This window comes from Sceloporus occidentalis, unplaced genomic scaffold, assembly GCF_023333645.1.
Source record: "Sceloporus occidentalis isolate IW3139 unplaced genomic scaffold, rSceOcc1.0.p SCAF_9, whole genome shotgun sequence".
In the NCBI taxonomy this organism is placed as follows: domain Eukaryota; kingdom Metazoa; phylum Chordata; class Lepidosauria; order Squamata; family Phrynosomatidae; genus Sceloporus; species Sceloporus occidentalis.
In genome coordinates this window covers 43,729,941-43,756,394 of record NW_028316989.1, presented here as the reverse complement: position 1 = coordinate 43,756,394, position 26,454 = coordinate 43,729,941, and the positions used below count along the sequence as shown (strand labels likewise).

The 26,454-nt window shown below is 40.1% G+C and overlaps 1 protein-coding gene across 1 annotated transcript in view; it reads left to right on the top strand.

Annotated features, from left to right (window-relative positions):
- The window catches only part of AGBL1 (AGBL carboxypeptidase 1), a 310,343-nt gene that overhangs the window by 170,607 nt on the left and 113,282 nt on the right, over positions 1-26,454 (top strand). Inside the window, exon 21 of the mRNA XM_089538005.1 lies at positions 2,217-2,393. Coding sequence (XP_089394131.1) covers positions 2,217-2,393 — 177 coding nt within the window. The remainder of the gene's footprint in view (positions 1-2,216; positions 2,394-26,454) is intronic.

The window sequence follows — 26,454 nt, the reverse complement described above, 5'->3', positions numbered from 1 at the left end:
AGCCAGTAAAGGGGCATTTGAGTAGCCCCTGAATACAGAACCACTGGCTGCTGGATCCACTCTCAACCCAAGTCAGCAGAAGCCCTGCTTCCTTAGACTGTATGCTTCTGGAAAGCATACAGTTCCAAACAAACAAAAGCACCCACACTAACCTCCAAATAGTGCAGCCAAACAATCAATACTGACCCGCAAAACACAAGCTCACCTTCTTATGCCTACTCAGTGACAGCTGCTGGGGAAATATTTCCCCAGAGGCCAAGGGAAGGCAATACAGAACATGAAGGAAGGAGTTTCTTTCATTTTAGGCTTGCTTGGAATACCAAAGCAAAAGGCTCTTCTCTTATTCTTTATTGCTTGAATGATTATTTATGTACTTTTGTGGTGGGTGGGTGGGTGGGTGGGTGTGAGAGAGAATACAAAGAAGTCAGTCAATGTAATTTTAATTTTAAAAATCACTCATTGCTTATTGCAAATTTTAAATGGCCATTGAGGCTCTGGGTCTGTTTCTCCTATGCAATGAACGATTATTCTTAGCATAAGTCAATATCATTAACCGCGTGGCCAGAAAAGGCCACGAAGCATGAGAATCTACTGGCCAATGAGAATGAAACAAGAATGCAAACCTGCAGAAAACAGAAAAGTAGTAAGAGGGAAAAAATTCTGTTCAGTTTGATAACTATAGGTGGCATCATTTGCTCAGGTAAAAAAAGAAGGTGTGCTTGTGAAAGGTAAATGCTCCTCAAAAGAATCTTGTACCAGCTTTCTCCAGAAGTGTTGTTATAGTCTACTATTTCAGCATGTCTCTTTTTTAAAAAATAAATAAAGATGTGTTAGGAGGAGACAATGGAGACAATTCCGATTTGTCTGAAAGTGAGAATAGCTAGTGTTATGAAGCTCCCTGTTAGGTATTCCCTTTCTCTGTTTTCCTTCTGCTAATAATTATAAATGAAGAAACCTGTCTTGTTTATTTTCTGTGATGGCTGCATTTTTAAGCACAAGTTCTTCTCATGTTGTCTCCAGTAAGTATGCAGAATGTTGGAGTTGCCTCAACAAAATCCTTGCGCGTTTCCATTTTCTTTTCATAAGCATTAAAAAGGGTGACAATTGGACAGTTGGCACATGCACAGTATGTGGCCCTGGAAAACTTGTGGTGCAGCCTCAGGTCTGCTGATAGCCTCCATCATGGGAACATGTACTGACAAGTGGAGTAAAACAGATTATAAAATGGATGAAACATGCCTCTAGAGATCTCTAGTAGATACAGTTAGGGCTGCTGGACCTCAGGGCTTAGGCCAGAGTCTCCAGTTTAGGAAGTTTGTCATTGCCTTGAGGGTGAGAGCATATGACTTGCCCATGGTCACGCAGTGGGTTTCATGGATGAATTGAGAGTTGAAGCCTGGTCTCCAAACTCATTGTCCAGCACTGAAACCACTATGCCATGCTAGCTCTCAAATATAATTTACTCAAAATACACGACTTTATGTTAACTTAGCTAGCATCTTCTTTCCCTCCCAGTTTGTAGTAGTGCCAGGGCTCACCCTCTGCTCTACTCTGCATCCACTATCTGGCTAAAAGCAAGCAAGCTAAGTTAAATGTTCCTTATGTCATCTCTCTAAGTAAGTGAGAAGAAGTAATTCTCTCATTTCCTCTTGATCTGGGAATATCCCTTTCAGATAAGATATCTGTCTTAATTTCCAAACAGGGAAATATGACCCCCCCCCCCCGTGTATGTTTGAATGACAAACTGTCAGCAACTCTTGGTACTTAATGTGTTAAACATAATGACATTGCCAGGGGGAGCTCCCTACATCTCGGGTTTTGGTCCATGCACCTCAGCACCTGTGATGTTACCAAACTTGCAGTCTTAGGCACAATTCTCTGTCTTCCTTCCCTAAACTGAAAAAATCTTAAAATTAAAAAATATATCTGGAAACAACAGTAACAACACTTCCAGTCTGGGGGAAATTGCAGTATGCAATGCTCATACTGAAGAGGTGAGAATGGAAAAGGGTCAGATCCCTGGATCTTTAACCCTCCACTTGATGCTGCTGGGAAGCCCACAGATGAAGCACAAAATCAATAGCCTTGTCTGGGACAAGGATACGTCTGAGGTGCTCTCAGCTCAGAGTGCATCCACACTGTGTTTGGTTTTGTTTTTTAAGAGACAACGACTGGATTCTTTATGCTTTATGATGTTTTCCTTTTGTGTGTTGCAGACTCTGCCCAAGATCTTAGACAAAGTGGCTCCTGCCTTTCTCATGAGCAGCTGCAGCTTCCTGGTGGAGAAGTCACGGGATGCTACAGCGCGTGTTGTGGCTTGGCGAGAAATGGGGGTGCTGAGGAGTTACACCATGGAAAGCACCTACTGTGGCTGCAGCCATGGCCTGTACAAGGTACGGTGATGCTTGCTTAGAAAACAGATTTTATTATTACGTTTATTTTGTAGCTTATCCAAGCAGTATGGGCCTCATCCAGCCATAGATCTGGCTTCTCCAAGACCAAACAGCAAACAGCAAGACATGGTAGGAACCACTGAACTACTGCCTCTTTCACGCTTTCAACTTCGCTGTTCTTTTGGCTGAAAGGTCCCTTTGTTGAATGGGCATTCCAAATATTTTGATATATAATATTGTGATATAAATATATCTTGGTGAGGGCCATTTGGCTCAGCTGTGTTCCCTATGCAGAGGCTTTCTATTTCAAGCTCTGAAAAATCTCAAGGCTCAAACTTTATTATTGGGAGCAATCACTGCAAGTTCCAGGGCACTCCAGAGGTTGAAATTGGTACCGGTATCGAAGACTGAATTGGTATCACGATCCTTTTTACAGAAGCCATCTTTGATTGTTGATGGATAGTAGGTCTTCAAAGTTTCAATGCTGTGGTAGAGGCAAAGACAAGGGGCATGTTCATAGCAGAACACTTCTTTGGATAAGCTTCATAGGCTGCATCTGAAATAATCTGGTTTGACACCACTTCAACAGCCATGGCTCAATGAGATGCAATTCTGGAGATCCATCACATTGAGCCATGGCTGTTAAAGTGGTGTCACAACGGATTATTTCTCTAGTGCAGATGCAGCCATAGTCACCCATTTATGTGAGGCACAAAGATCACAAAGGAGAAGGACAGGTTGTTTAACTGCAAGTGTGACTCTTGGAGTGGTCATCTGTGCCCTCACACAACCTGCCCTGCTTCCACTATGATTCAAGTCCCTGTTTATTATCTGGTAGATTCTGAAACTGACGGTAGTAGTTTGATGGTCTTGTACATGAATAGTAAATGGGGACAGGATTCCTACCAAGCTACTCCGCTGTAGAATATTCCAGGGGGGTCCCTGCACAAAACCCATTGATGACCACTCAAGAGAACCATGGTTATAGGTAATCAACCTGTTCGTGTTGGCTCTGTCTGATTTGGTAATTTATGTATTTATTAATATGTTTCCTTTCAGTCCAAACACCACAAAGGCTGTCTATGTAACAACATTTAAAATCAACTCTGCACAATAACAAACTCAACAACAGTTCAGTAGACAAACCATGCAGATGACCTCTGTCTGATTAGCTTCTTCTGAAAATAAATATTTGTTTTCTTTTTTTAAAAAGGATTCAACCAAAGAAATGAAGAGTTTCCCCTCATTGTGTAGTAATCAAGCTGCATCCCTCCCACACATTCCTAAGAAGCCCAGAATGCAGGGGGAAATGTGCAAGGCATCCACTTCATTCACATCTCATGTTTCTCTTGCGATGCATTCATTACAGGGGAGAAAAGGGAGAACCTGATAATTACTTGCGGTTTATGGCATGCATCTCCTTATTTGCAATCATGCCTAGTATGGCACTCAGGTTGTCATTAATGGGGTAGATGTGGAAAAGTATTCAAGCCGACACCGTCAAATATATACTCATGTAAATTTCAGTCTTATAACTTTCTAGCACAGAATACAATTGGCGTAGTGTCAAAGTTTTCAAGGGTACATACTATCAATACAAAGGCAGGGAGGACTTGAACTATTTCATGTCTCTTGCGTGCGTGCATGTGGTCATCCCTGTTTGCTAGTTTTGAGACCCATTACAAAAATGGTTCTTTTTCCTTGGCAAACTGAGCAATATGGGATCATGTGGTCAATATGATAGTGTTGCCGCACCACAGAGGCAATCAGATTTGTGTGCTAGTGTAACTAAAGACAAGCAAAGTAGTACTTACACTGCCCTCACTGTGAATGGATGGAGGAAGATCAAATGTCCCAGTGGGTTGGGGAGGTGGGTTTATGGTTGCCACAAAGTCCAGACAATTGGCACCAGGCACACTCTTGCGTTGCAAAGAGGTAGACTGGAAGATACTTTTGTCGCACTGGAAGGAAAACTGGGTTGACACTCCCTTTCCACACTGCATTTTCCTTCTTTCTCCTTGTGAGTACTTTTACTTCCCTTCTTTTCCGCTCCATCCAAAACACGAGACAAAATGGAAGGATATATGGGGTTCACAAAATTCTGTGTCACAGTTTGGCTCAGCTCTCGGTATGTTTCTGTTTCTGTTGCATCAAAGTTACAGACAGAAGACTTGGAATGTCCTGAAGCTTTCTGATTTTTACAGCAGAAATTCACCAAGTGGTCTTTCCCCCACAATATATAATATAAAAACAATTGACAGCTATCTGCTCTCTAATGATACCATAAATTCTTTTGCCTGAGATGTGTTACATGGTTAAGGCCAAGTCTTGGAAAAGACTTGTTCTTTTGAAGACCTGCGTAGGACTCTTGGGCAAAGGAAGCAGGGATCAGGGCCAAATTATAAATGTTTTGTTAGTTATACTAACAAGGAACACTTGTAATTTAATCAGAACCAAATCTCCAACCTCCAGAAGGTCAAACATTACTCCTTGCAAACATATTCTTTTCATTCTTCTGATTAAATTCCAGGGCTTCAAATATATGTCTCCTACTATTAGTATAAATGGAGCAAGAGTTTCCTTACAACAGAGGGGGATGTAGTTGGGTTTACCAGCTTTTCAGTCAAAGAAAGATGTTATACACAACAGCTGTGTATTAATTGTATTAATTTCAGTTCTACTGTAGCATACTATGACAAAAACATATAAGCTCTATTCATGAACTGAATGCTATCTTAAGCGTAGAGGTTGAGAAAGGGGCTCAAATTATTCTTTGTGGAAAAATTCATTGACCATTAAGTCTATGTAACTCCATTCCAAATCTAGTTTACTAGGCATCAGCTTCATGATGATCAGAATATGGGTGAATAAGGCTTCTGTCTGGTTTGGAGGTATTGAGCAAGGAGAGATATACTTACCATATTTAGTAACTCAGACCCGGTACAGATCGGCGAAAAGCGCTGTCCTGCGGGTGGGGTGAGAGCTGAGCACCCCCACATTCAAAGCCCTCACTGAGTTGCCCAGGTGCCATCTTGGCATGCCATAATGATGCCCCTTTGGTGCAGTGCCCAAATGGTGCTGCACCAGAAGGGCATCATCAAGACGCATGGCAGAGGCTATGGTGCCCCTTCGCGGGCACAAAAAAGAGCCGGAAAAACCGGGACATAAAGGGGATACTGAGCATAACTTAAATAATTTCTTTGTGGCGGGCATGTTCATTGAATAGAAGGAATTAATAGATGGATGACTTGTTATTTAGCAATCGAATTTATGATCAGAGCCAGAGACCATAAAGCTCATTATAAACTCCATAGGGCTACCATTTCATGCAGTGAAGCATAGCAGGGAGGAGAGCAGAGCAGCTGTTCTAAGGAGCAGAAAGACTTCCAGGGCAACTGTTTGGGACTGCAACCAGAAGCATAATATGACAAGAATATTAAGGAGGTGAATGGATCTAGTCGGTGAAGCCAGAACAGCTTCCAAGACAGAGCCCATTCCTGAGAAAAGGGACACGGCACACATTTCCTAACACCTGGGTTGTATGAAGTGGGTACTGCAAAAAGCAGTTTCTTGGTGTTGACTTGTAGGGATAGAGTATTCCAAAATAGTTTTTAAGAAGTTATCGAAACCATGTTATTTGAGTGTCGAGAAATGCTGGCAAGAAGAATTCTGTACTGACAAGAACCTTCACAGTTTGGGGCTTATTCTGCTCACAATTTGCATGTTGATTGTTTTGTTGCATAGAAAATGTCTGCTGTTTCCTGTGCAGAAAATGTGTTCTGTGCAAAACAGCCATGTGTGCATTTTGCCCAGGATACATCTCAAATTGTGAATAGGCTTTGAACACTGTGGTTTTTGAAGATTTCTAATAGTTGTAGTTACATTTATATCCAGTGTTTCCTTCAGTGATCTCAAGTTAACCTACATGGCCCTTTCTGTCACCAGTTTATCCTCAAAACAAACCTGTGAAGTACATCAGGCTGAAAGAGAATCATGGTTAAACACGAGCCATAAAGTGTGATAGCAAATTATATTGCCATCTGTCTGTCTATCTATCTATCTATCTATCTATCTATCTATCTATCTATCTATCTATCTATCTATCTATCTATCATCAAAACACATGGTTAAAACCCACAATAAATATATTCAAAATAGAAGAGATTGTCAGGACTCTTTTGAGATGGCAACTGCAAGTAGACCAGCCCAGGGCAAGTAGTTATCTCTCAGGACTTAGAAGATTATTGTAAAGATAACATGGTTTGGGAAGAGAAGTACATTTGCCACTCTGAGCAGCTTAGATAAAGTATGAGAAAGTTATCTCATCCAGAATCCAGTTTGGGGTGTGCAAATATGAGGAAAGCATTGCAGAAAGGCCTTTGTTTTCTCCCAAAGCGTGGAGATAATTATAGACATTATTTGCCTTCACCTGTGAGGTTAATCCAGGTGGATGTTTTCGGCCTGCCTCCATCGAGGTTCACTCTTGAAATGTATTACAAATATATCTGACTGTTTGATGGAATATAAAGGTGGAATAAGTGACATTCTATCAGTTGTACATGTGAGGCACTGTTGGGAAAGAAAGAGCGAGAGAGAAAAGACCTACCCCTCTTTTAGTCCACAAGGAATGAGATGAGCTATAAAATAATATAAAGATTTCCACTCTGAACATATTGCAAATGATTTTGGTATGTTGGAAAGCTTAATCCCAGTTGGATCATGAGGTTATTATTGTAAGGTCATCTTTGCATTTCTTCATCCTCTTCTTCTCCTCCCTTTTTTTTTTGTTTAGCATTACCATTTATCCAAAAGATGGAGGACACTTAAAACATGCCCAGGGGTGTATTTTCCCCTCTTCCATTGTAAGAATATAAATATGTTTGCCATTTCACTGGCTCAGGCCGCTTTCAAATAATTCCAATCATTTCTCCCCCAAACACTAAATCCCTGATTTGTTAGTCCCAAAATGAAATATCATTTCTTAACACTGACATTTATGTTGGAACTACATAAGAGAACATAAAGCTATTACCTTCCAATAATTGATATTTTAAGGCCTTATAACTTACAAGTAAAATGCCCATGAAATGGTGGAAATGTGTTTCACAATGTGCTTGTAAAGATGGGTTGTTGCCAAATAGGAATAGTGCCAGGCCCAGTATCCTTTCCCCAGTTGTCTTTGCCCAGCTTTCTTTCCTTGGTCCCCTGCTCTCCTTTCTTTCAGTACCTTTGGACCCTCATCTCTTTCTAGTCTTACAAATATCTCAGAAATGAAGGTGAGGTTTGAGAACTAACGGCTGGTCATCTATCTCTCTAAAGCTGGAGGAAACTGGACCACCCATGGAAAAGAAGTTGCTTGGGATGGGGTTCAAATGTGAAGAAACATTCATAGAAATCTACATGGATGGGATGCCTCAGGGTTTGTGGGCTTACTTTACTTATGAAACATCTGGAAAGTATGTAGAGGTGTCTTCTCTTACATAGAACATATTCTTGTCTTACTGAATACAACCCATCTTTCTTCTTGGTTCTCCATTCTTCAGTTAAAGCTATCTATCATCTATCTCAGGAACCATGGACAACCTGGAAAAGTGCAGGATGTTGTGAGACATTGGTTCCTAACCTTTGGTCTTCCATTTGTTTTGGACTTCAGCTCCAGAAAGCCTCAGCCAACATGGCCTACAGTCAAGAATATGGGAGCTGAAGTCCTAAATATCTGGAGGACCAATGGGTGGGAACCATTATTGTAGGAGAAACTACAGCCCAGCACCATACTCTTGGACACTAAAGAAACTCAAAGGTAGTCTGTAGTAATCTGAGAAGGAAGAAGAACAAGAATAAGAAGTTTTTTCATGGGCTTTCTTTTGGGAAATTGGAATACAGTTGTCCCTCCATTTGTGCAGACTTTGAATCCATGTCCCTCAATTAAACGCAAAGGGCAAACAGAAGAACATAAAATGGGGCGCATGCCTGTGGCTGCCCACAGGGGTGCATCACCATTCAAGCCAATGGGGCTTGAATATTGGGGGATGGGTGGGTGTCCAGAATAGATCCCCTATGAAAACGGAGGGGCGACTGTACTGCTTTGGCATAGCACTAGATCCATGCTGTTGCCACTCCACACACACACACACACATGCTCACACAGGCAAGCTATGCGGCTTTCAAGGAATAATAGATAAAATGTATGTTTCTCACCTTTCGTAAACCTATAGTTTGTAAGAGTCTGTGGAAGCTGGGGTCTAGATCTTTGCTTGTTTCATTATTGCATGCAAGAATGAATAATTTCCAAAACAAACAAACAAACACAAAACAGAAAACAACTTTACGAGAATTTTTGTGCACGTTCCAATGATTTTTCACACATCGGGAGTCTATTGTGAAAATTTGTTTGCGAAAAAACGTGTGCAAGCCGTGCGCGCAAAAAGTCCCTGAAATGTGAAAAATACTGCAGTGGCTGATCATTTTCTAGATGGGGTATCTCAGTGTGTCAAGACACCCTTTGTGAAAGAAATCATGAAAGTATTCTTTACATCAGAAAATTGTAAACCCAGGGCCTGTACAGACAGGCCAAAATAAAGCTGCTTCGGGTCACTTTGGAGGTATGCTGTTTAAATGATGCATGCATCCTAAGAGTCCGGAAGCCACACCAAAGCCACACTCCAGTCCTTAGGACTGGATCACGACTTTGGCATGGCTTCCGGACTCTTAGGACACGTGCATCATTTAAACAACGTATCTCCAAAGTGACCCAAAGCAGCTTTATTTTGGTCTGTCTGTATGGGCCCCCAGATAAGTAGAAATGAACTAAAAAAGTTCAAAAGCCCCCCTCCCCGAGAACAGTTTTTGGACGTGTTTTCTTTGTCTTTCTTTAAGGCTTCAGAAAGTAGTCCATCACCTTGCAAAGAGAGAAAGAAAATTTAAAAGAAATTCTGCAAGATGTCATTCTATTTCTAGAATTTATAGAAACAAACTGGAGTATTTTCTCTGATTTGACTCCATTTCCGGTTGTTGCCGTCTGTCTTCCAACACCCACCTTCGGCAGAATGATGCTAGCTGAAGGATGAAAAATGGTGGCCAAGCTGATTTATCAATTGCAAATAGATGTATTGCAAAGGAAATTAATTTTATCTCCTGTTAAACTGCAGAAATAAGGTAATAGATCTATACCTTCTGCATCAGGGAAAAGAACTATTTAAAGGTAATCAATTATTTTACTGCTAGTGGCAAGCAAGTAGATATTTGTAAATGGTTATTTCCATATTTTGCGTATGGAACATCTCTACTTTTCTGCTTGGGTTACTTTCTCTACTCTGATAGGGTGGTGGTCCTAAATGCACATTCCAGTGAGCATTCATTTCAGTAGTTGGAGTTGATTTCTCCTTTCTCAGTCTGGTCACACACTTTGTAACTCATTCCAAGGTGTTTGCTGCATGGCATCATCTCTGTTTCATAAAATTCTAATATAATTACATATGAAAGTGTTCCATAATTGATTTCTGTTCACTTAATCCAAAATCAGTCAACAGCTGGTCTAGCCATAGCAATTCTCAGCGTGCCACTGGGAATATAAACCTACTACTTCTAGTTTGTAGCTGGCTCTGGAAATAGACCCATTTTCATACAACATCAAGAAACAACAGAAAGATTGGCAATCTGCACCATCCCTGGCCCAGTCCACATGAGTGTAACATACAAATGTTGTAGTGAGTTACTACTATTTTATTAATATACAACATTTAATAATATAAAGCAATAAATATGAGAAACAACAACAATTTATTTTGGTCACTGACCAGTATAAAAATAAATCAGATAAAATACAAATAAAATACAATTGTTGAAAAATATGGGAATCCGCACATACAAACGAAACAACTAACTGCACAAAATAACTCACTACACAAAATTACAATATAATAACAACAACAAAAGGGGGGATATGTATGACTTCCAAATGACTAAAGGATAGTTATAATTTTCAAATGATCCTGCTTCCTCTCAGTATATATAGTGCACACATTTACATATTATTCCATTCTACTATTCTTCAAATCCTAAACTTTTTATTCCCCCCCCCCCAATTCTTTTAAAAATCAATTATGTTCTCATGCTTTTAAAAAAAGTGATTAACAGACCTCTCTCATACAGTTTTTCAATCATTCTTCCTGTGAAGGGATATATATCCACATCCTTCTACTTTTGCATGTAGCGTTTTCAGCATCATTAACCATATCTTGGACTATTCTTCCATATTTCTTCCCGATCTGTCCATCTATCAACACCAGTAAGAAAAGTTCCAGCTTTAACTGGAATTTAAACTTCTTCCATAATAGAATGTATCTGAGTCCAATATTTTCTCATCTTAGCGAAGTCCATTATTTATGATACATCTCCAAGAGCTTCTGTCCTCCATTGCTTCTAGGGCCTGAAGATTAGGTCCTTTGCCAGCTGGGAACCATTCTGTTTCTCCATATTCTGTTGTAACAGTAGCCTCTTATATAGATTTCAATCAGGACTGTCAGGTATAGTGACACTACATGCTACTATATGTACATGCAATGTATATATACATATGGATATATACGCCTCAAAATTACTCTCTGGATCTGGCTTCAGTTCCACCACTGCTCTAATCCAAACTGATTTAGAACACTTCCAGCCACATGATTTGAAAATTATTCAACATTTCTTTGGCTATATTGCACTCTGTCAGAAAGAATGATCGATTATGCTCCACAGAATGATATATTATACAGTTGGCTATAGAATCCTTTGTAAAACAATAGCATCTTCTATGACCGATCTGCCTGTTTCAAGGCTCTCGTAAACATTTTGGGGCTTTTAGTTCAACTTGAAATCTGTCTCATCTTTGCTGGTAATTATGACCAGTAAATCTCATGGAATTCCTGACAATAATCCTGTTGTTTGATATAGACATTCAGTAGCCCCAAAAGGAGGAGAACAACAACAAGTTGTGTGTGTGTGTGTTTCAGATGTGGAAGAGGGGAGAGAAGAGATGATATCAAAATACATAAAAGGAAATAAAGCCCATATAATCTGGTTAACTGCTCCTGATTGAGCCTCAATAACATGCATTTCTCAAGCGGACTAATTGTATCGACTGAGTAATAAAACCAGTTCCATGCCCATCTGCCCATAAACACACACAGAAGTTTGCAGCCATTCAGACTAGGAATTAGCGAGTATAGGTCTGCAAAGGTTGCTGTCTATAGCAATTTTCACATTAAAATGCAAACAAATGAATTTCCCCCTCTTCCACTTCGTTATCAATGCATTGCTCCCAGAGATTCAGTTCAATTTGTACTGGAAGATCTGATTCCCCAGGAATCCCTTTCCCCAGGAATCCCTTTCCCCAGGTTCTGGCCTACCATTCTCTCTCAGATCCTAGTTTTCTTGCTTCGTGGAGGATTTTTGTTTAAATGCAGCTGAACAGCTGACCTCCCTGATCGAATTTGAAGTGAACCGGCAACAAACTGATCAAATGTTGATGCTTTTCACTTTTGCATTTTGGCTTTCCTTCTAGAGAAAGGAAATGCTATCTATATGGAACTCAACATTTAGAATCTAGTTGGATAAGGGCTAGGTAAAAGTAAAAGATGGCAGTGCGATATACAGTAAAAAGTAAAGAGTGGCCATCCCTCTTTCATGCCAGCTCCCTCCCCTCTCTTCATCTCAAAGTCATTTTTGCTTCAAATTGTTGGGAATTAAATCGCAGCACTTGGTTGATCTCCACTGAGCTGCCCTGCATGTGTGTCTGATCAATGGAAATGCAATAAGCCAGCTGCCCTTAAGGAACAGAAACATAAAACCAAATAAACTATTGATCTCACACAAGATTTTATTCTACTAAAGGAAGAGAGGAGGGGAAAATCTCAACTCTACTCACCCCATTTGTTCTTCACTTTCTGACTGAGTCACAAAGGAAAAGAGTCTCTCCGCTGATAAAGGTGACCAGGACAGGAACAGAAGGCTTTCATTCCCTTGGCTTGAAGATGATGAAACAATAGGAATGAAAGCTATTAGTAAGTGAAGGGAAATGATTTTTCTGTGACCTGCATAAAAGCTGATGGCAGAGGTTTCCAAGGTCAATTGTTGGTCCTCTGTACCAAATTATTACGACAAGAACATACATGGCCACGCATTCGGAAAGAAGAGATGAAGCAATAACGGGGAATTTCAACTATCCTGATATTTTTTGGAAGCCAAACTTTGCCAAGAACAGAAGGTCTAGCAAATTCCTTGCAGACAATTTCATTGTCCGGAAGGTGGAAAAGGCAACAAGGGGATCTGCTATGTTAGATCTGATCCTCACCAACAGTGAAGACTTTGTTAATGGAGTAAAGTGGTGGGATCTGTAGTTGGGAGTGACCATTGTCTTCTGGAGTTTATTATACAGTGGAAAGGGGAAGCCAAATGTAGCCAGACATGCATTCTAGACATTAAGAAAGCCGATTTCAGTAAACTTAGGGAAATTTGGGGTGTGATCCCATAGTCAGAAATACTAAACAAGAAGGGAGTTCAAAGTGGATGGGTGCTTCTTCAGAGTGAAATACTGAAGGCACAATTTCAAACAATTCCAATGAGGAAGAAAAATGGTCAACTGAGGCCCAGTACAGACAGGCACTTTGTGGCATCCTCACTGCATATTAGGGCTACATGAGGCTGGGCATTTCCATGCCCAGTAGCCCTAGTATGCGAGGAGGCTGCCACAACACCATCTACATGGGGTGCCATGGTGCAAGCGTGGCACAGTGCCCAAACGGTGGCGGCCGGAAGTGATGTGATCAGGGCACGCAAACTTGCCAATTGTGCCCCTTTCAGGAAGCTGCTTTCGGCAGCTTCTTTTTGCTCCCAAATGGGAGTGCATCATTGCTGTGGCAATGATGCGGGGCAAAGAAGGGTGGCACGGAGCTGCCCACCTGTCGAGCCCCTGAGTTGCTACTTTTACCATTTTAAGTAACAGTGGAAACCTCAAAAATGTTTTTAAAAAGTAGACTTTGCTAGTGATGAACCCCATCTCTGAAAAGCTGTTGGACAGTTTTCTCCCCAGTTCATCTCCACTGTGGAGAAATTCTTTGAAACTGACCCCTCAAACATTTCTTAATCCCCAAATAAGATGGAGAATTTTGAGACCCAGCTATAGTTGTAAGTCGGAAAGCCTGCTCTTTTAAACAGGGCTCACTGATTCATGGTAACAAGCCCAGAAGGCAAACCGCTTGATATACTATGGACCTCCTATTTGTGAATTTCCTTTTGCTATTTTTCAGTGAAAGCCTATGTTCCTTAATAAGACAGGAGGTTTCTTATCTTTTTCCATGAGGCAAGTTAGGACAAGAGCTGGTTACTTGTTTCTTGCCGTGTTGTGGTCCATCTGTTAAAGTGCCATATGGATCCATCTTTGAAGAAAGGTTTCCCCTGGCGCATGCTTCGGTGGAATTCAACTGTCAGAATTCATCTGCTTCCTGCTGCTGGGTTGAAAGAGTTTACCATTAGGTGCTGGAGCAATGCACTGTTGTTGTACCTGAATTCATAATGCTTGTGAAAGTTGTACAATAGAGATTTTAAGGGAATGAAGTGGCTCATTTTGTCTCGCCATTACAACCACTCTGTTTTATGTCTCCTCAATATCTACAGAATGAGGGAAGGAAAATGCACAAAGCAAAAAAGGAAAACCGAGACAAAATGCGGGGGAATGTGGAGGTCGTTTTACTTTTGAATTTAGGCTACTTAAACAAACCTAGATGTGAACTCATTTATCTCCATTATTTCAGTGTTAGTTGGTTGAAATCAATGGAAGTTGTCCCATTACTTTCAGTGGGATGTGAGTTACAGCTTGGTAGTGGCCATTGGGTTTAAAAAGGTATTCCTTAATGAAAATGTTTCTGTTTTACTTAATCAAGAGACTTGAGATTTTTGTCTTCAAGAAGGGTATGTCAAGATTTAACTTCAAAATGTGAAAAAAATGTTTTTTTCCCAAATACAAAGTTAGAATCTTATTGCAGATAATCATTGCCTTAAAATATGTTCTGTTGACCTCAGATGCATGAGAAAGTCCCTGACATATGGAACTTACAGTAAAAAATATTCCTCCCCAAAATGAGAAATGTTGTTTCATCTTTAAATTCTAAGCTTGCTTATAGTAGATGCTGTGCGATTATTCAGAGATAAATCAAAATGCTTAATAGAATGCATTCTGGTATGTTGTATAGGGTTACAGTTTTACAGTGAAAGAGGTTCTATCCAAATCAAAGGAACTTTTTTTTGCATAAGTTTGTTTGGAATTGGGCATTATATATATATATATGTATGTGTATATGTATATGTGTATATATATGTGTGTGTGTGTGTGTGTGTGTGTGTGTGTGTGTATATATATATATATATATATATATATATATATAATGCATTTCATGCAGACGTCCTCTGATTAACCTCAATTGCAATATAACATGCGTAAACTTTTGAGAACACTTGCAAATAAAAGAGGAAATGCTGGTGCTGATCTAATCATGGCAAAAGAGATTTATCTGAAACTGCTGTTATAAAACAGAAGAGAATCCACAACAATATATTTTCTCTTGCTTTGTTTATTTCCTCTGGGATGGTGGAACCAAAATTTAATACCTAGTTTTATTCAGAATCGCATTAGGAGCTAATTTTGACCTGTAACTTGGGGGAAATTGCAGGTAGCTCTTAGTCTTAAGATGATCAGTACATGGACATGAAGGTCACAGCAAGGCCTATATGAGTTTAATGCCTATAGTGTGGTGTTAGCACACTCTGAAAGGAGCCTGTGAGCAGTTGCTGGCATTACAAATTAGTAGATTGGCTGTGTGCATATCAGTCAATTCGGAAAACAAAATATCCAGTAAAGACGAATCTGTACTTAGAATTCTCTTGGTGTCTTACACAAGTTGTTGAACATTTTGTCTGATGTGAAATGTCTTCATTCAGTCATGGTTGTGGAAGCAGAGTTTCCACGCCACCGTGCAAGCAAATGCAAATGTGCAGACAGCTATACATTTGCATGCACTTGCAGATTCAGTGGTGCATCCAGTTGTGTATTCAGTTGCACAAGTGTGGCCATTCAACACAAGAGCTGTTTAGCACAACCACCTGAGCTGATCTGTGCTATGCAAAGCTGATTTAACACACACTCTAAAATTTCACATAGGAAAACCTGGACACATGTGGCCAAGCAACATTAATGGGTGGTCAAAATGGTAAAACGTATGAATGAGGAAGAACATACAAGCTAAGAGAGGCTGCAACAGTTTGCTTTTGCCTGGATCTACTGGGAAGGGCAGGATTCTCCCTCTCCTCTCTCCTTGGCTGAATTAATGGAGTGGAAACTACTTTTGCACTTTAAACGCTCTTGGCAGAATTTGAAGTGATCCAAGGAAAAAGGGAGGAAGTGGAAGGAGGAGTGAGAAACTGGGATGTTTTAGAAGAAGCTGAAAAAGTGGGATGACAAGAGGATTAATGTGACTCTCCCTGCCAAATCAGGATGGTTGGAGGGCATGGCAGTATCTATGCTTATATGTAAGGTTTTGAAAAAAAGAGGGGGGAAATAGGTATTATTCCCTTGTAAAATTGTAGGGTGACATTGCAATGGTGCAGTGAGATAATTTTAGACTTTGGAATCCATGCTCTTACAGTCTCTCTCCCCAGCCTCTGTAGTTATAGTGAACTGTATTATTTTACTTACTTCACAATGTGGTAAGCCGGGATTATTGAATTTGGAGGCCTTGGATTTCTGGGCCAAAGTCCTGAAGTCTCCCACTAGGGAGAAACTGAACAAAACTGGATAATGAAAGACAGCAGAATCACATTATACTAAGTTGGATAACTGTCCACCTGTTATATAATGAGCCCCTGAAATAATAAATTATTGTACTTAAAATAATTTCCTGGAGATGAGAGTTCTTAACAGAGAGATCCCTCTGGAATATTCAGTGAGGCCTTTGGACAGAGTGCTCTATGTCAGCCTCTCTTAACATGGCGCCGCCTCCGCATAGTGTTTGACTATAACAGCCATGTAGCCTAGACAATATAACCAAAGGCAAGGATAATGGGCATTGTAGTCTTAAACGTCAGGAGATGTCACATTTGGGGTGGAGGACTATCCTATATCTTTATACGTCTGTATCTGCAGGACAGATTTTTCAAGCCTTTATTTTTTATTTCTAAATCTGAATTCTTGATATTCTTTCACCTTTGAGCTAAGAGCATTAAGGGTTTGAAACTCTCCTATGTATATATGATTCTTTTAATTAACTTATTGTCTTAAATCAACATACGTTGGGCTTGACTATATTAGCACAAATCGTCCTGGTGCAAATCAGATTATTATGCCCCAAAGCTGCCCCTTAATGCCACACTTAGCTGTGTGAAAGCAGGCCAGTGCCATCCTTGCCCCCGCCAAAGCTGAATCACCACTGCTGTGCCATCCTTGGGGTCACCACTGCTATCTTCCCAGTCAAGCACCTCTCCAGATCCCTTCTATCAAAACGTTGTTTGCCCTGGCATCAGATAAATCTCTCCCCCATCATTGCTGAAGACATCCCTTGTTCTGATGCCAGGCAAGTGATATGTTGACAATGGGGTTCTGCTGGTTGGGGAGTGAGTGCGCTGCTTGCACAGGAAGGTGCTGGTGGTGGAGGACTCAAGAAGAAATGAACTTTTCTTTTGCAACAAGTGGTGGGGCTCAGAGCAGGTGGTCCTTTTGAAAAAGTGATGACGGTTGCAAGCTACCCAAATCCAACCACATGTCCACATGTCAGAGATGTCAGATTTTCTAGAGCAACCTGTGACTTTATTAAATCCAGTTCAATGCCCAAAAGCAGCTGTTTGCTCTGGAGAAGGTTGTACATCATGTGGACAGATCGCGGAGGCTAGAGCAGTGGTTCCCAAACTTCCCAATGCTGCGACCCTTTAATACAGTTCCTCATGTTGTGGTGACTCAAACACATGAAATTATTTTCGTTGCTACTTCATAACTGTAATTAAATATGTGTTTTCCAATGGTCTTAGGCGACCCCCATGAAAGGGTCATTCGACCCCCAAAGGGGTCCCAACCTACAGATTGGGAACCACTGGGCTAGAGGGAGGGTTCGGGTTTTTTGGACAGTGTAGACTAGCTCCTGATCTTTCTGTATTAAGTCATGTTACGTCATTTGACCTACTGAATAAATTTATTTTTTTTTGAAAGTTTTAAAAATTATTTATACATTTATGTATCTGTGTGTCTTGTTTCTGTGTATAAGTGTGTGTGTGTGTGAGTGAAAGAAAGAGCATTTATCCCAAGTTTGTCCTGGATTCCACAGAGAAATTGGGACATTTTAAAAACAGCTGACAAAGTGGGACAGCGGGGGATGAATGGGGACTGTCCCTGCTAAACTGGGACATTTGGAGGATATGCTTCTCACATGTGTCTTTATCTAGTCATTTATTTAACCATGCATATTGAAACATTGATTAATAAAAGTCATATTAACAAAAGTCATACAATACTAAAAAGTCCAGCATATTCTTTTAAAACCATTAAGTATAATGGAGTAGTTAACTGCTGAAGGACTGACTACAATTTTGGATCTTTACTAGGAAAAGACCAACAAGGAAAGGGTAAGCCTAAGGGGTTCTATGTACCATGGTAGAAACCTTGATAATAGAACAGAGAGAGGTAGGAGCATATAGGTGTTTTGGAAGTGTGATCATTCTAAGCAAAGGAGAACAACTAGATTGTTATTGTAAGAGTGTTAGAATTAGAGTGACAAAAGTCCTGGGCATGGATATCTTCTGATATGAGGGCAGAGAGATAGATACAGCCAGGTCTGTGGAGAGCTGTGCAGTGTGAAACAAACTGTCCTTTTGACTTTCCACATTGCATCAACAATTGACCTTCCCATGCCCTTCTTCAACTATTGGAACTTGCAAATTGGATTTTGAATCTGAGCCTGGAAGACAAGTGAATGATGCATCATCCATAGCTGTTTTATGTAACAAAAAATGTTACCCAAAAGGGGGAAGAAATGGCTTTAGACCACAGATCGTAAAGACAGCTTGACTTTTGGAAGCAACATCAAAGTCTACTCCAAGTGGAATCCTAGGACCTCTATTTCTGCTGCTCCATTAGCAAAAGGCCTAACTCCCCTTTTGTGGGAATGACACCTCTTAAATCAGTCCTTTCCTCTCACTGCTGACATATTTTTGGGCATCACCCAGGTTGGAAATGGAGAGTAAGCCATATGGATAAATTACAGCACACACACCAATTATGACAAGGATGAGATCAGAACAGATCTGACTCCATGGAGGTGGAAAACATCTAGAGCTTTCCAGGTCCATCATTTTGGTCTGAAACTGATCAAAATAAAACAGCATGCTCCTATCTTCTATATCTGTTTATGTAATGCTGCTGTTATTGTTTTGTTTTTGTTTTTTCCTTGTGTGGGAACAGTATCTGCGTTGGTTGTTTTTTCTTCTACATTGTTTGGTCCCCTTTCATTCATTAATGAATAATTATGTTAGATTTTGCAAACTAAAATAAAACAGAATGAGATAGCCTTGCCTTGAACTATAATGGTCTCTTTGGGACAGGACAGATAGGGCAAGAAAAGGGGTCTTCTGTTAGTGTTCTGTCCACAAATAGGGAATATAGTGGGACCTTGTTATCCGCTGGGGTTTGGTTCCAGGATCCCCCGTGGATAACAAAATCTGTGGATGCGCAAGTCTCATTAAATATAATGGCAGAGCAAAAGGGTGTCCCTTACATAAAATGAAAAATCAAGGTTTGCTATTTGGAATTTAGACGTTTTAAGGGTGGATTCCCCTGACAGATGACATATTTTACATTCACAAGTTGATTGGAAGGTGGAGGCAATAATGGAGATGTCCAGGTTGAAATTAACATTTTCAAGTTCTTAAACGAAATACTAATGTCTGCTAAAGTATTTTATGGAGTTCACCTGGGAGATCAAATATCCTTTGTTTGAAATTATGCTCCTTAAATCTGCCCAGCTGGCTATTTCATTCACAGCAGAATTAATAATTGTTTAAAAAATTCCAGTTTTAATAGATAGGTATACAAAGTCTAATTCACAACCATACTGAAATATTTACCCTTACTGGAGTTTTACATGATTCACTATTTTGGAAGTGTCCATGGAGGACAGCCTAGGAGATAGTCATGGAGGGGTGAAACATATAGCCCCCTCAAATGCTGTTGGGCTTCTTTATTGAGAGGTACTGAGTGCATCTGCCACGTGAAACAGAGCAGAGGTATGCACTCACCCCAGAAAACTATGGTTGGAAGGAAGCAAACACAAAGCAGTGTTGTGTATATAGAGGCAACGGACAACCTCCTTAGTGGATCTTTTGAGTCCTGGAAGTCTTGAATTCTTTTTAATACCCAACAGCCTTGTTTGACCCAGGACATATTTTGAGAACTGATCAAGTAGGACAGTAGGAAACAGAGCAGGTAAGTAAGGGTAATAATACTGTGAGTAATTTTGTATGCGCGCGTTCATTCATTTCCAAATAGCTTTGCATATTATGCCATTGGCTTTATTCAGCTGGCATTGAGCTAAGGAACTACAATGGCGATAGGGAAAAAAAGAAAGATATGAATTGCCTTCAGTCAATAGTGTCTCCTTAAACTGCCTAAATATCATTTTGACATCATCCTTTCAAGTTTGCTGTGGAATTACAGCAGCTCGCCTTTTTGATTTCGGATGCCTTTCTTACTCGCTAATCTTGCCCCGCATGGATTTATTGTACAAATCTATTTGGCAGATGAAAATTGCCCTTTGATGAAGCTTAGTCTAATCATGAACTCCTCAGACATTGGAAATAAGGACAGGGAGGCAGCGAACACCAGGGGCAGCTTGTGTTTCCATTCAGCATGGATTTCTGAGGTGCACCGGAACATTTCAAAGCATCTCCCACATGCCTTTCTGTTTCCTTTTATATAGAGGGTCTGCTAAAGCTTCTCTTTGGATCATATAATTTTCTATATCAGTTCAGGTTGCAAGCCCAGTGCAGCCAGCCAGCCATTCTCTTTAGCCCTGCAGCGTCAGAATGAAGCGAGGCATTTGTAAATCCACCTCTTCATTTGTATGTTATATTGTTGACATAGAAGGAAAATGTTCTTTCCAACCTAGACCAGCCTCTGCTGCCCATTGTGTCCTGCAGCAAGTAATTGGACAGCCACAGCCATGCAATCCTTGCTAGAACCAATTTGTTATGTTATTAAACGTGGCTTTAACTCTTCCAATGCAGTCTGGGTTCCTCTTTAAAATAAAATTATGGAGCAGCTCTGGTTTCGGATATTAATGCGTCATTGTCAAAGCTTAGAATAGTTAGTTACAAATAAGACTGTTAATTTTTTATAATAAATAACCAGGCATTTGTAATTAATTCCTCCCCCCGCCCAATAAGAAAGGCTTAACTACATTTAGAGCTGGCAATGTTAGCTTTGCAAATCATTTGTTTTGTTGATCATTAGTGAGCTCCAGAAATCAAGTCATTACTGTTGCCATTAGTAGAGAAATCTTATATCTGTTATACAAACTGTTGCATTAGGTAGATAATCACTGTTTTTAAAAAATAAAGAATAGATAGTTGGAAAAAAGTTTCTTTTTTTAGTTATAATTTTTATTACCATTTTAATCGAATATATATATATATATATATATATATATATATATATCCCCACATAGACACACATGACCATATATCTCAAATACAAATGACTTCATTCTACTCAGGTTCTCTTTTTCCATCTCTTTCTTCTAATTTTGTTGTTTTATCTTAACATCTTTTATTTGTGCAAACTATACATTAGCTTATTTTCTGTTACTTATATCATTATTACACCAAATGTTTCATGAAAACTGCCCTGGAGTTGCAAAATAAAGTTCATTTCGCTGCAGTTGGAAAGTGGGATGACTGCCCTGCCAAGTTGGAACTGTCGGAGGGTATGGTCACCAACTACTTGACAACTTGGCTTTTGCATTGTTTTAAACTTGTCTTGCTTTAAATATGTTATTGGCTGCCTTGAGTCTCATTATTGGGAGAAAAGCAAATGAACAACAACAAAAACAGCATATGAAAAATTAATGGTGAAAGGAGGAATATTAGCAGTGTATGAACTACTGGGGGTGGAGGGAGACCTTAATGGATGAATTAACAAGCAACATTTTGCCTTACTCTGTATGGAAGATGGTCTAGCTGCTTGTCATTTGTTGCTCTTTTTGCGCCCAGCTACAGGGTAAGGCAGAAAGAAATTATTTGGAGCGATACACAATGTTGGATGATGCCATCCCTTACAATAAAGAGCTGAGTTGGAAGTGAAAATTGAGGCTTCAGTTACTTGGAGCCTAGCCATGGTATCTGCAGTGAGGAGAGAATTGGATGTTTCGTTGAGCCTAATGTCAGGTTATTCAAGTAAGGAACCCCACGGTGGTGCTATGAAGTGTCTCCCAAAACGCATCGTATTTCTGCAGTGGATAGGGCCATAGAAGAAATGAGAGGAACGTGCAAGATGTTCTTTGTCTAGGGTTGAGAATCTCATGCCGGAGGTTTTGGATTTGGTAACCCAAAAAGCTTGGGAAATGTCATTATTTATCCTTTCTGTAGTGTTTTCCAGGAAGAAGAAAAAAAGCCCCTGTACCACATAATCATTCTCCACTTTTCACTTGGCACAGTTCAGGTTTATTTCTTTCTGCCATAGGCCATAACAAGAGCGCATAACAAGCAGCGGATTAAAAAAGAAGAAGACGACATTAAAACCAGATTGCAAACCTGTATGGGACAAAAAGCTGGGACTTTCATGGGCCCTTGGACCTCAACACTTCCCAGAATAATTTATTGAGACTCCTTTTAGGTACCCTGAGGGGTGCTTCCTCATTATTTTAAAGAGCAAATGCTGGTATTCTTCAGATGACGGTGTGTGTGTCTGCTTGGATCTATTTGGTTATTAGTCTATGGTCCTTCGTACATTTAAAGACAGACTACCCAAACTTTCCTTAACAGAATAAACACAAACAAATGGAACAAACATTTGGGTCATCAACTCCCTTAGTGCTAAAATCCAGAGCAGATGTTCCATTCATATGGCTTTTCTGTCAAATGCTTTGCCGGAGTTTAGTCCTTTGTTGCCAAGACAGATTTTAAGAAAATACGTAGAGAGGTCCAATCTGATTTGTCTATGCGGTCAAATACTCAGATGTAAGGGCGAGTGCATGTTTCTCATTCTGTTCTTCCATTGCGCAGTGGGTTCACTTGGCTTCGTGTTCTGCTCCTTTTGAATTCCATTTTCACTCAACCGTCATTCAGGTGCTATTAAACTGCATCTGCAAAGAGGAAAAATGTTTGTATAAGCCACCGTCACTCCAACATTAGTCTTGGATCAACCCTGAACCCATCCACCCCACACACAAACTTTCCTAGTTAAGGAAGAAATTCCTGTAAGAGTCATGACATTTACAGTTCTTCCAGGAGGTATCCACGCTGAAGAATTAAAACAGTTTGATACCACTTTAACTGCCATGACTCTATCCTAAAAAAACAACCCTGGGATTTGTAGTCTGGTATTCAGCCTGGTCCATCAGAGATCTAAATTACAAATGCCATGATTCTGCAGGATAGAGTCATGGCAGTTAAAGTGGCATCAATTCTGCAGTGCATTGCTGCACCTCCACAATGCAGAAATAACTTTATTTCATGTTCAAGAAGGTAATTTAAAACATTATTGGGCACAGCAAGGACCAAAACATAAGCTGATCTGGAGATTTAACAGGAAGTAGAAAAGTTGATCATGGACACTGGTGACCTTTCTTGAATGTCCTTGACTGACAGACAGGGAATTTCAGTACTGTTGCCCCAGTTTGAGAAGTATGGAAACTGGGGCATTGAGAGATCATGGCGTTTTCAGAGGGCTTCTAAAAATACACCATGAGAGAGCCAGGAATGGAACATCATCTCTGCAGGATTCCTGCCACATCCACTAGCCTCTCCATAATCCATCCAGGCTCTCTTAGAATAAAAGGAAGAAGATGAAATGAAGAGAAAGAAAGAGAGACAGAGAGGATTTTTGGAGGTGACAGACACATTGCTTGGTGACTCAGAGACGGAGATCTCTCATGCACAACAGGGGGGTAAGAACCCTATGGAACTCAGTCTGATTCGAGGGAGCATTTTCTACCAAAGCGTCTATTATCATTTTTTCCCCGTTAAAAAAAGAAATCTAATCAGAAAGCCAATTTACATTTCAGTGGCAGGAACGTTCTTTACAGAAAGGGGAGGGAGCTGACATTCAGCAAGCTGTAGCCAGCAAGACTTTGACTTGCTCAGAGAGGAAACCAGTGGTTTATAAAATGATTTCATCTTTTAAGATAAATGGGACCTGAGAGGAGACGAACGTTTGTTTTGAAATGGTGGTTCGGCACAAAGACAACCACAGAGAGACTTTTGTTTTTGAAGGGGGGTGGGAGGGAAAACAAAGACAAAAAAAGAGCATCTGGAGCTCTGTCAGTACACTAAGCTTCTTTGCGCATTGTTCCTCTGATCCCTCATCCTTTCTTGATGGCTGTTCTTTTCACATTTTTAAAGTCCCCTTGTTTGAGGAATGTATGGACTAATTGTACTTTTGCTTTGCTGTCAGACCTCGGCTTATTTTATCCCTTAGTAAGCATCATCCAGTGCCGTCCCTGAATTCTGATTAATGGGAAATCTGGGTGGAATTTAGGAAGGCACAGCAATGAAATTGTGTTTGAATACACACACATCATTTTACAAGGACCGCTGAGCATTCGGTCCAGACATGTTCCATTGTTCATACAGTGGCAAGATGAAAAAGGTCATGATGCCTTGTATCTTTGAGCAGGACCATAGTTTATGTAGCTCTATGCAGCAGGGGCAGCACTATAACTAGCACCAAAGGAGTTAGTGAAAGCCTAAATATGCTAAAGGCACCAGATCCTATTGGATCATTGAAACTATGGGCCCAAACAGACAGGCCAAAATAAAGCTGCTTTGGGGCACTTTGGAGATGTGCTGTTTAAATGACACATGCATCTTAAAAGGCCAGAAGCTGTGCCAAAGCTGCTTTCTAGTCCTTAGGACTGGAGCATGGCTTTGGCATGATGTCCAGCTTCTTAGGATGCATGTATCATTTAAACAGCATACCTCCAAAGTGACCTGAAGCAGCTTTATTTTGGCCTGTCTGTTTGGGCCCTAAATAAGGTTAATCCTGGGGGATACCAGGTGCTGTCGGCTGCGTTTCAGATTAATGCAAGGCAAACCACCTCTCAATATTCCTTCCCTAAGAAAACATGTTGAAATTCATAGGGCCGCTATAAATCAATAGATGACTTCAAGGCATGCACAGAGAGAGAGAGACACTCATGTACATTGGGCCCTTGGTATCTACTGGGCTTGTTTCCAGGATCTCCAAAATATGTGAATGTCCATTAAATGCAATGCCATAGTAAAATGGTATTCCTTATATAAAACGGCAAAATCAAGATTTGCTTTTTGAAACTGATATACATTTAAAAAATATTTTTAGGCCATGTTGGCTGAATCCACGGGTAAAGAATTCATGGATACGATGGGCAGACTGTACTTTGTAAAGGCAACAGTAATCACTCCTGGATGCCTTTTAGCTCAAAAACTTTACAATGATGAGCCAATTGAAAATGAAACAAGAGATAGTGCTGGAAAATGAGGCTCCCAGGTCAGAGAGAGACTCAGCCAGCTATCAAGGGGGAAAAAAAAATCAGAGGACAAGTGTAAGTAGTGCTATGTATAATGATGCAGCTGGACTCAACTGAGGTTGTGGTACTTCAGACGTATCATGAGATGATGTGACTCATTGCAAAAAATGATTCATTTTTGGCAAAGTGGAAGACAATAATAAAAGAGGGAGACTAGGTGGATGGATTCAATCAAGGAAGCTATGGCCTTGAATTTGCAAGATGTGAAGAGGGCAGTTGATGACCAGGGCTCTTAGGGATCTCTCATTCAGAGGCCACCCATAAATAGAAGCTGACTTGATGGCAGACAACAACAACATCAACAACTAATAATTGCAAAACCCATAATAGAAGGCTGCAGTAACAGGGAAAATGGCTGCCAGGACCCAAATTCAAGCAAACAAGACAGCACTAATGGCATACGTTGAAACCAAAAGGCAACCAGTATATCCAGAGAAACATGAACCTACATGTTTATTCACCACGTACATAAAAACCTCCTTAAAACTATCCATGAGTTACGGTTGTCATTGCTACAATCTGCTAACTTATTACTTATTTGCAAATATATGTTTGCTGCAATGACTGTGATTACTACTGTGTTATGGGTTACCATCATATCAGGGATATTTAGTGCACAGGGAAGAAGGGAGGAAAAGAAGATCAGTTTGAAATGTATTGACTATTCAGCCAGATATTATCTTGTTAGATAAATATACCATAGTTAAGGATGCCTGAGTACTTTGATGGCTCTTGGTTTTTAAATGAAATTATTTCATCCTACTAGGTAGATTAGAATGTTGTTATTCCTCAGTCTTCATGTTGACAAGCTTTGCCATACATTTCCTGGCTCAGAAAAGTACAATAATAGCAATAAATGTACATTTTAGGATATAATGCATGCAAAATACATACTATGAGAAAAAGAACATGACTAATAATGTGCTTTGAATGTGTGTTTTATAAAAAATAATCAAAGACTTATATCAGTTGGATAAGTTGGAGCAGAGTTAGGAAAAGACATGTATAAAATTGACATGATTAAGACATAGACCAATCCTTCCATTGCTGTCAGTGATTCAGGTGCTAATATATGGATTGGGATGTAATTCTTCACTAAGTTTTGCCTTGAAGGAAGCAATGAGTAACTTTAGCAATTTTCTTTCCACAGCAAGAAAGCTTTTGAAAACTGTGCTGTTTTTGAAACAAATTTCAATTCAGGACCAATTCAGGACCAAAATTCATACACGGTTGTTTTTAACAAAGAATAGCATTTTCTG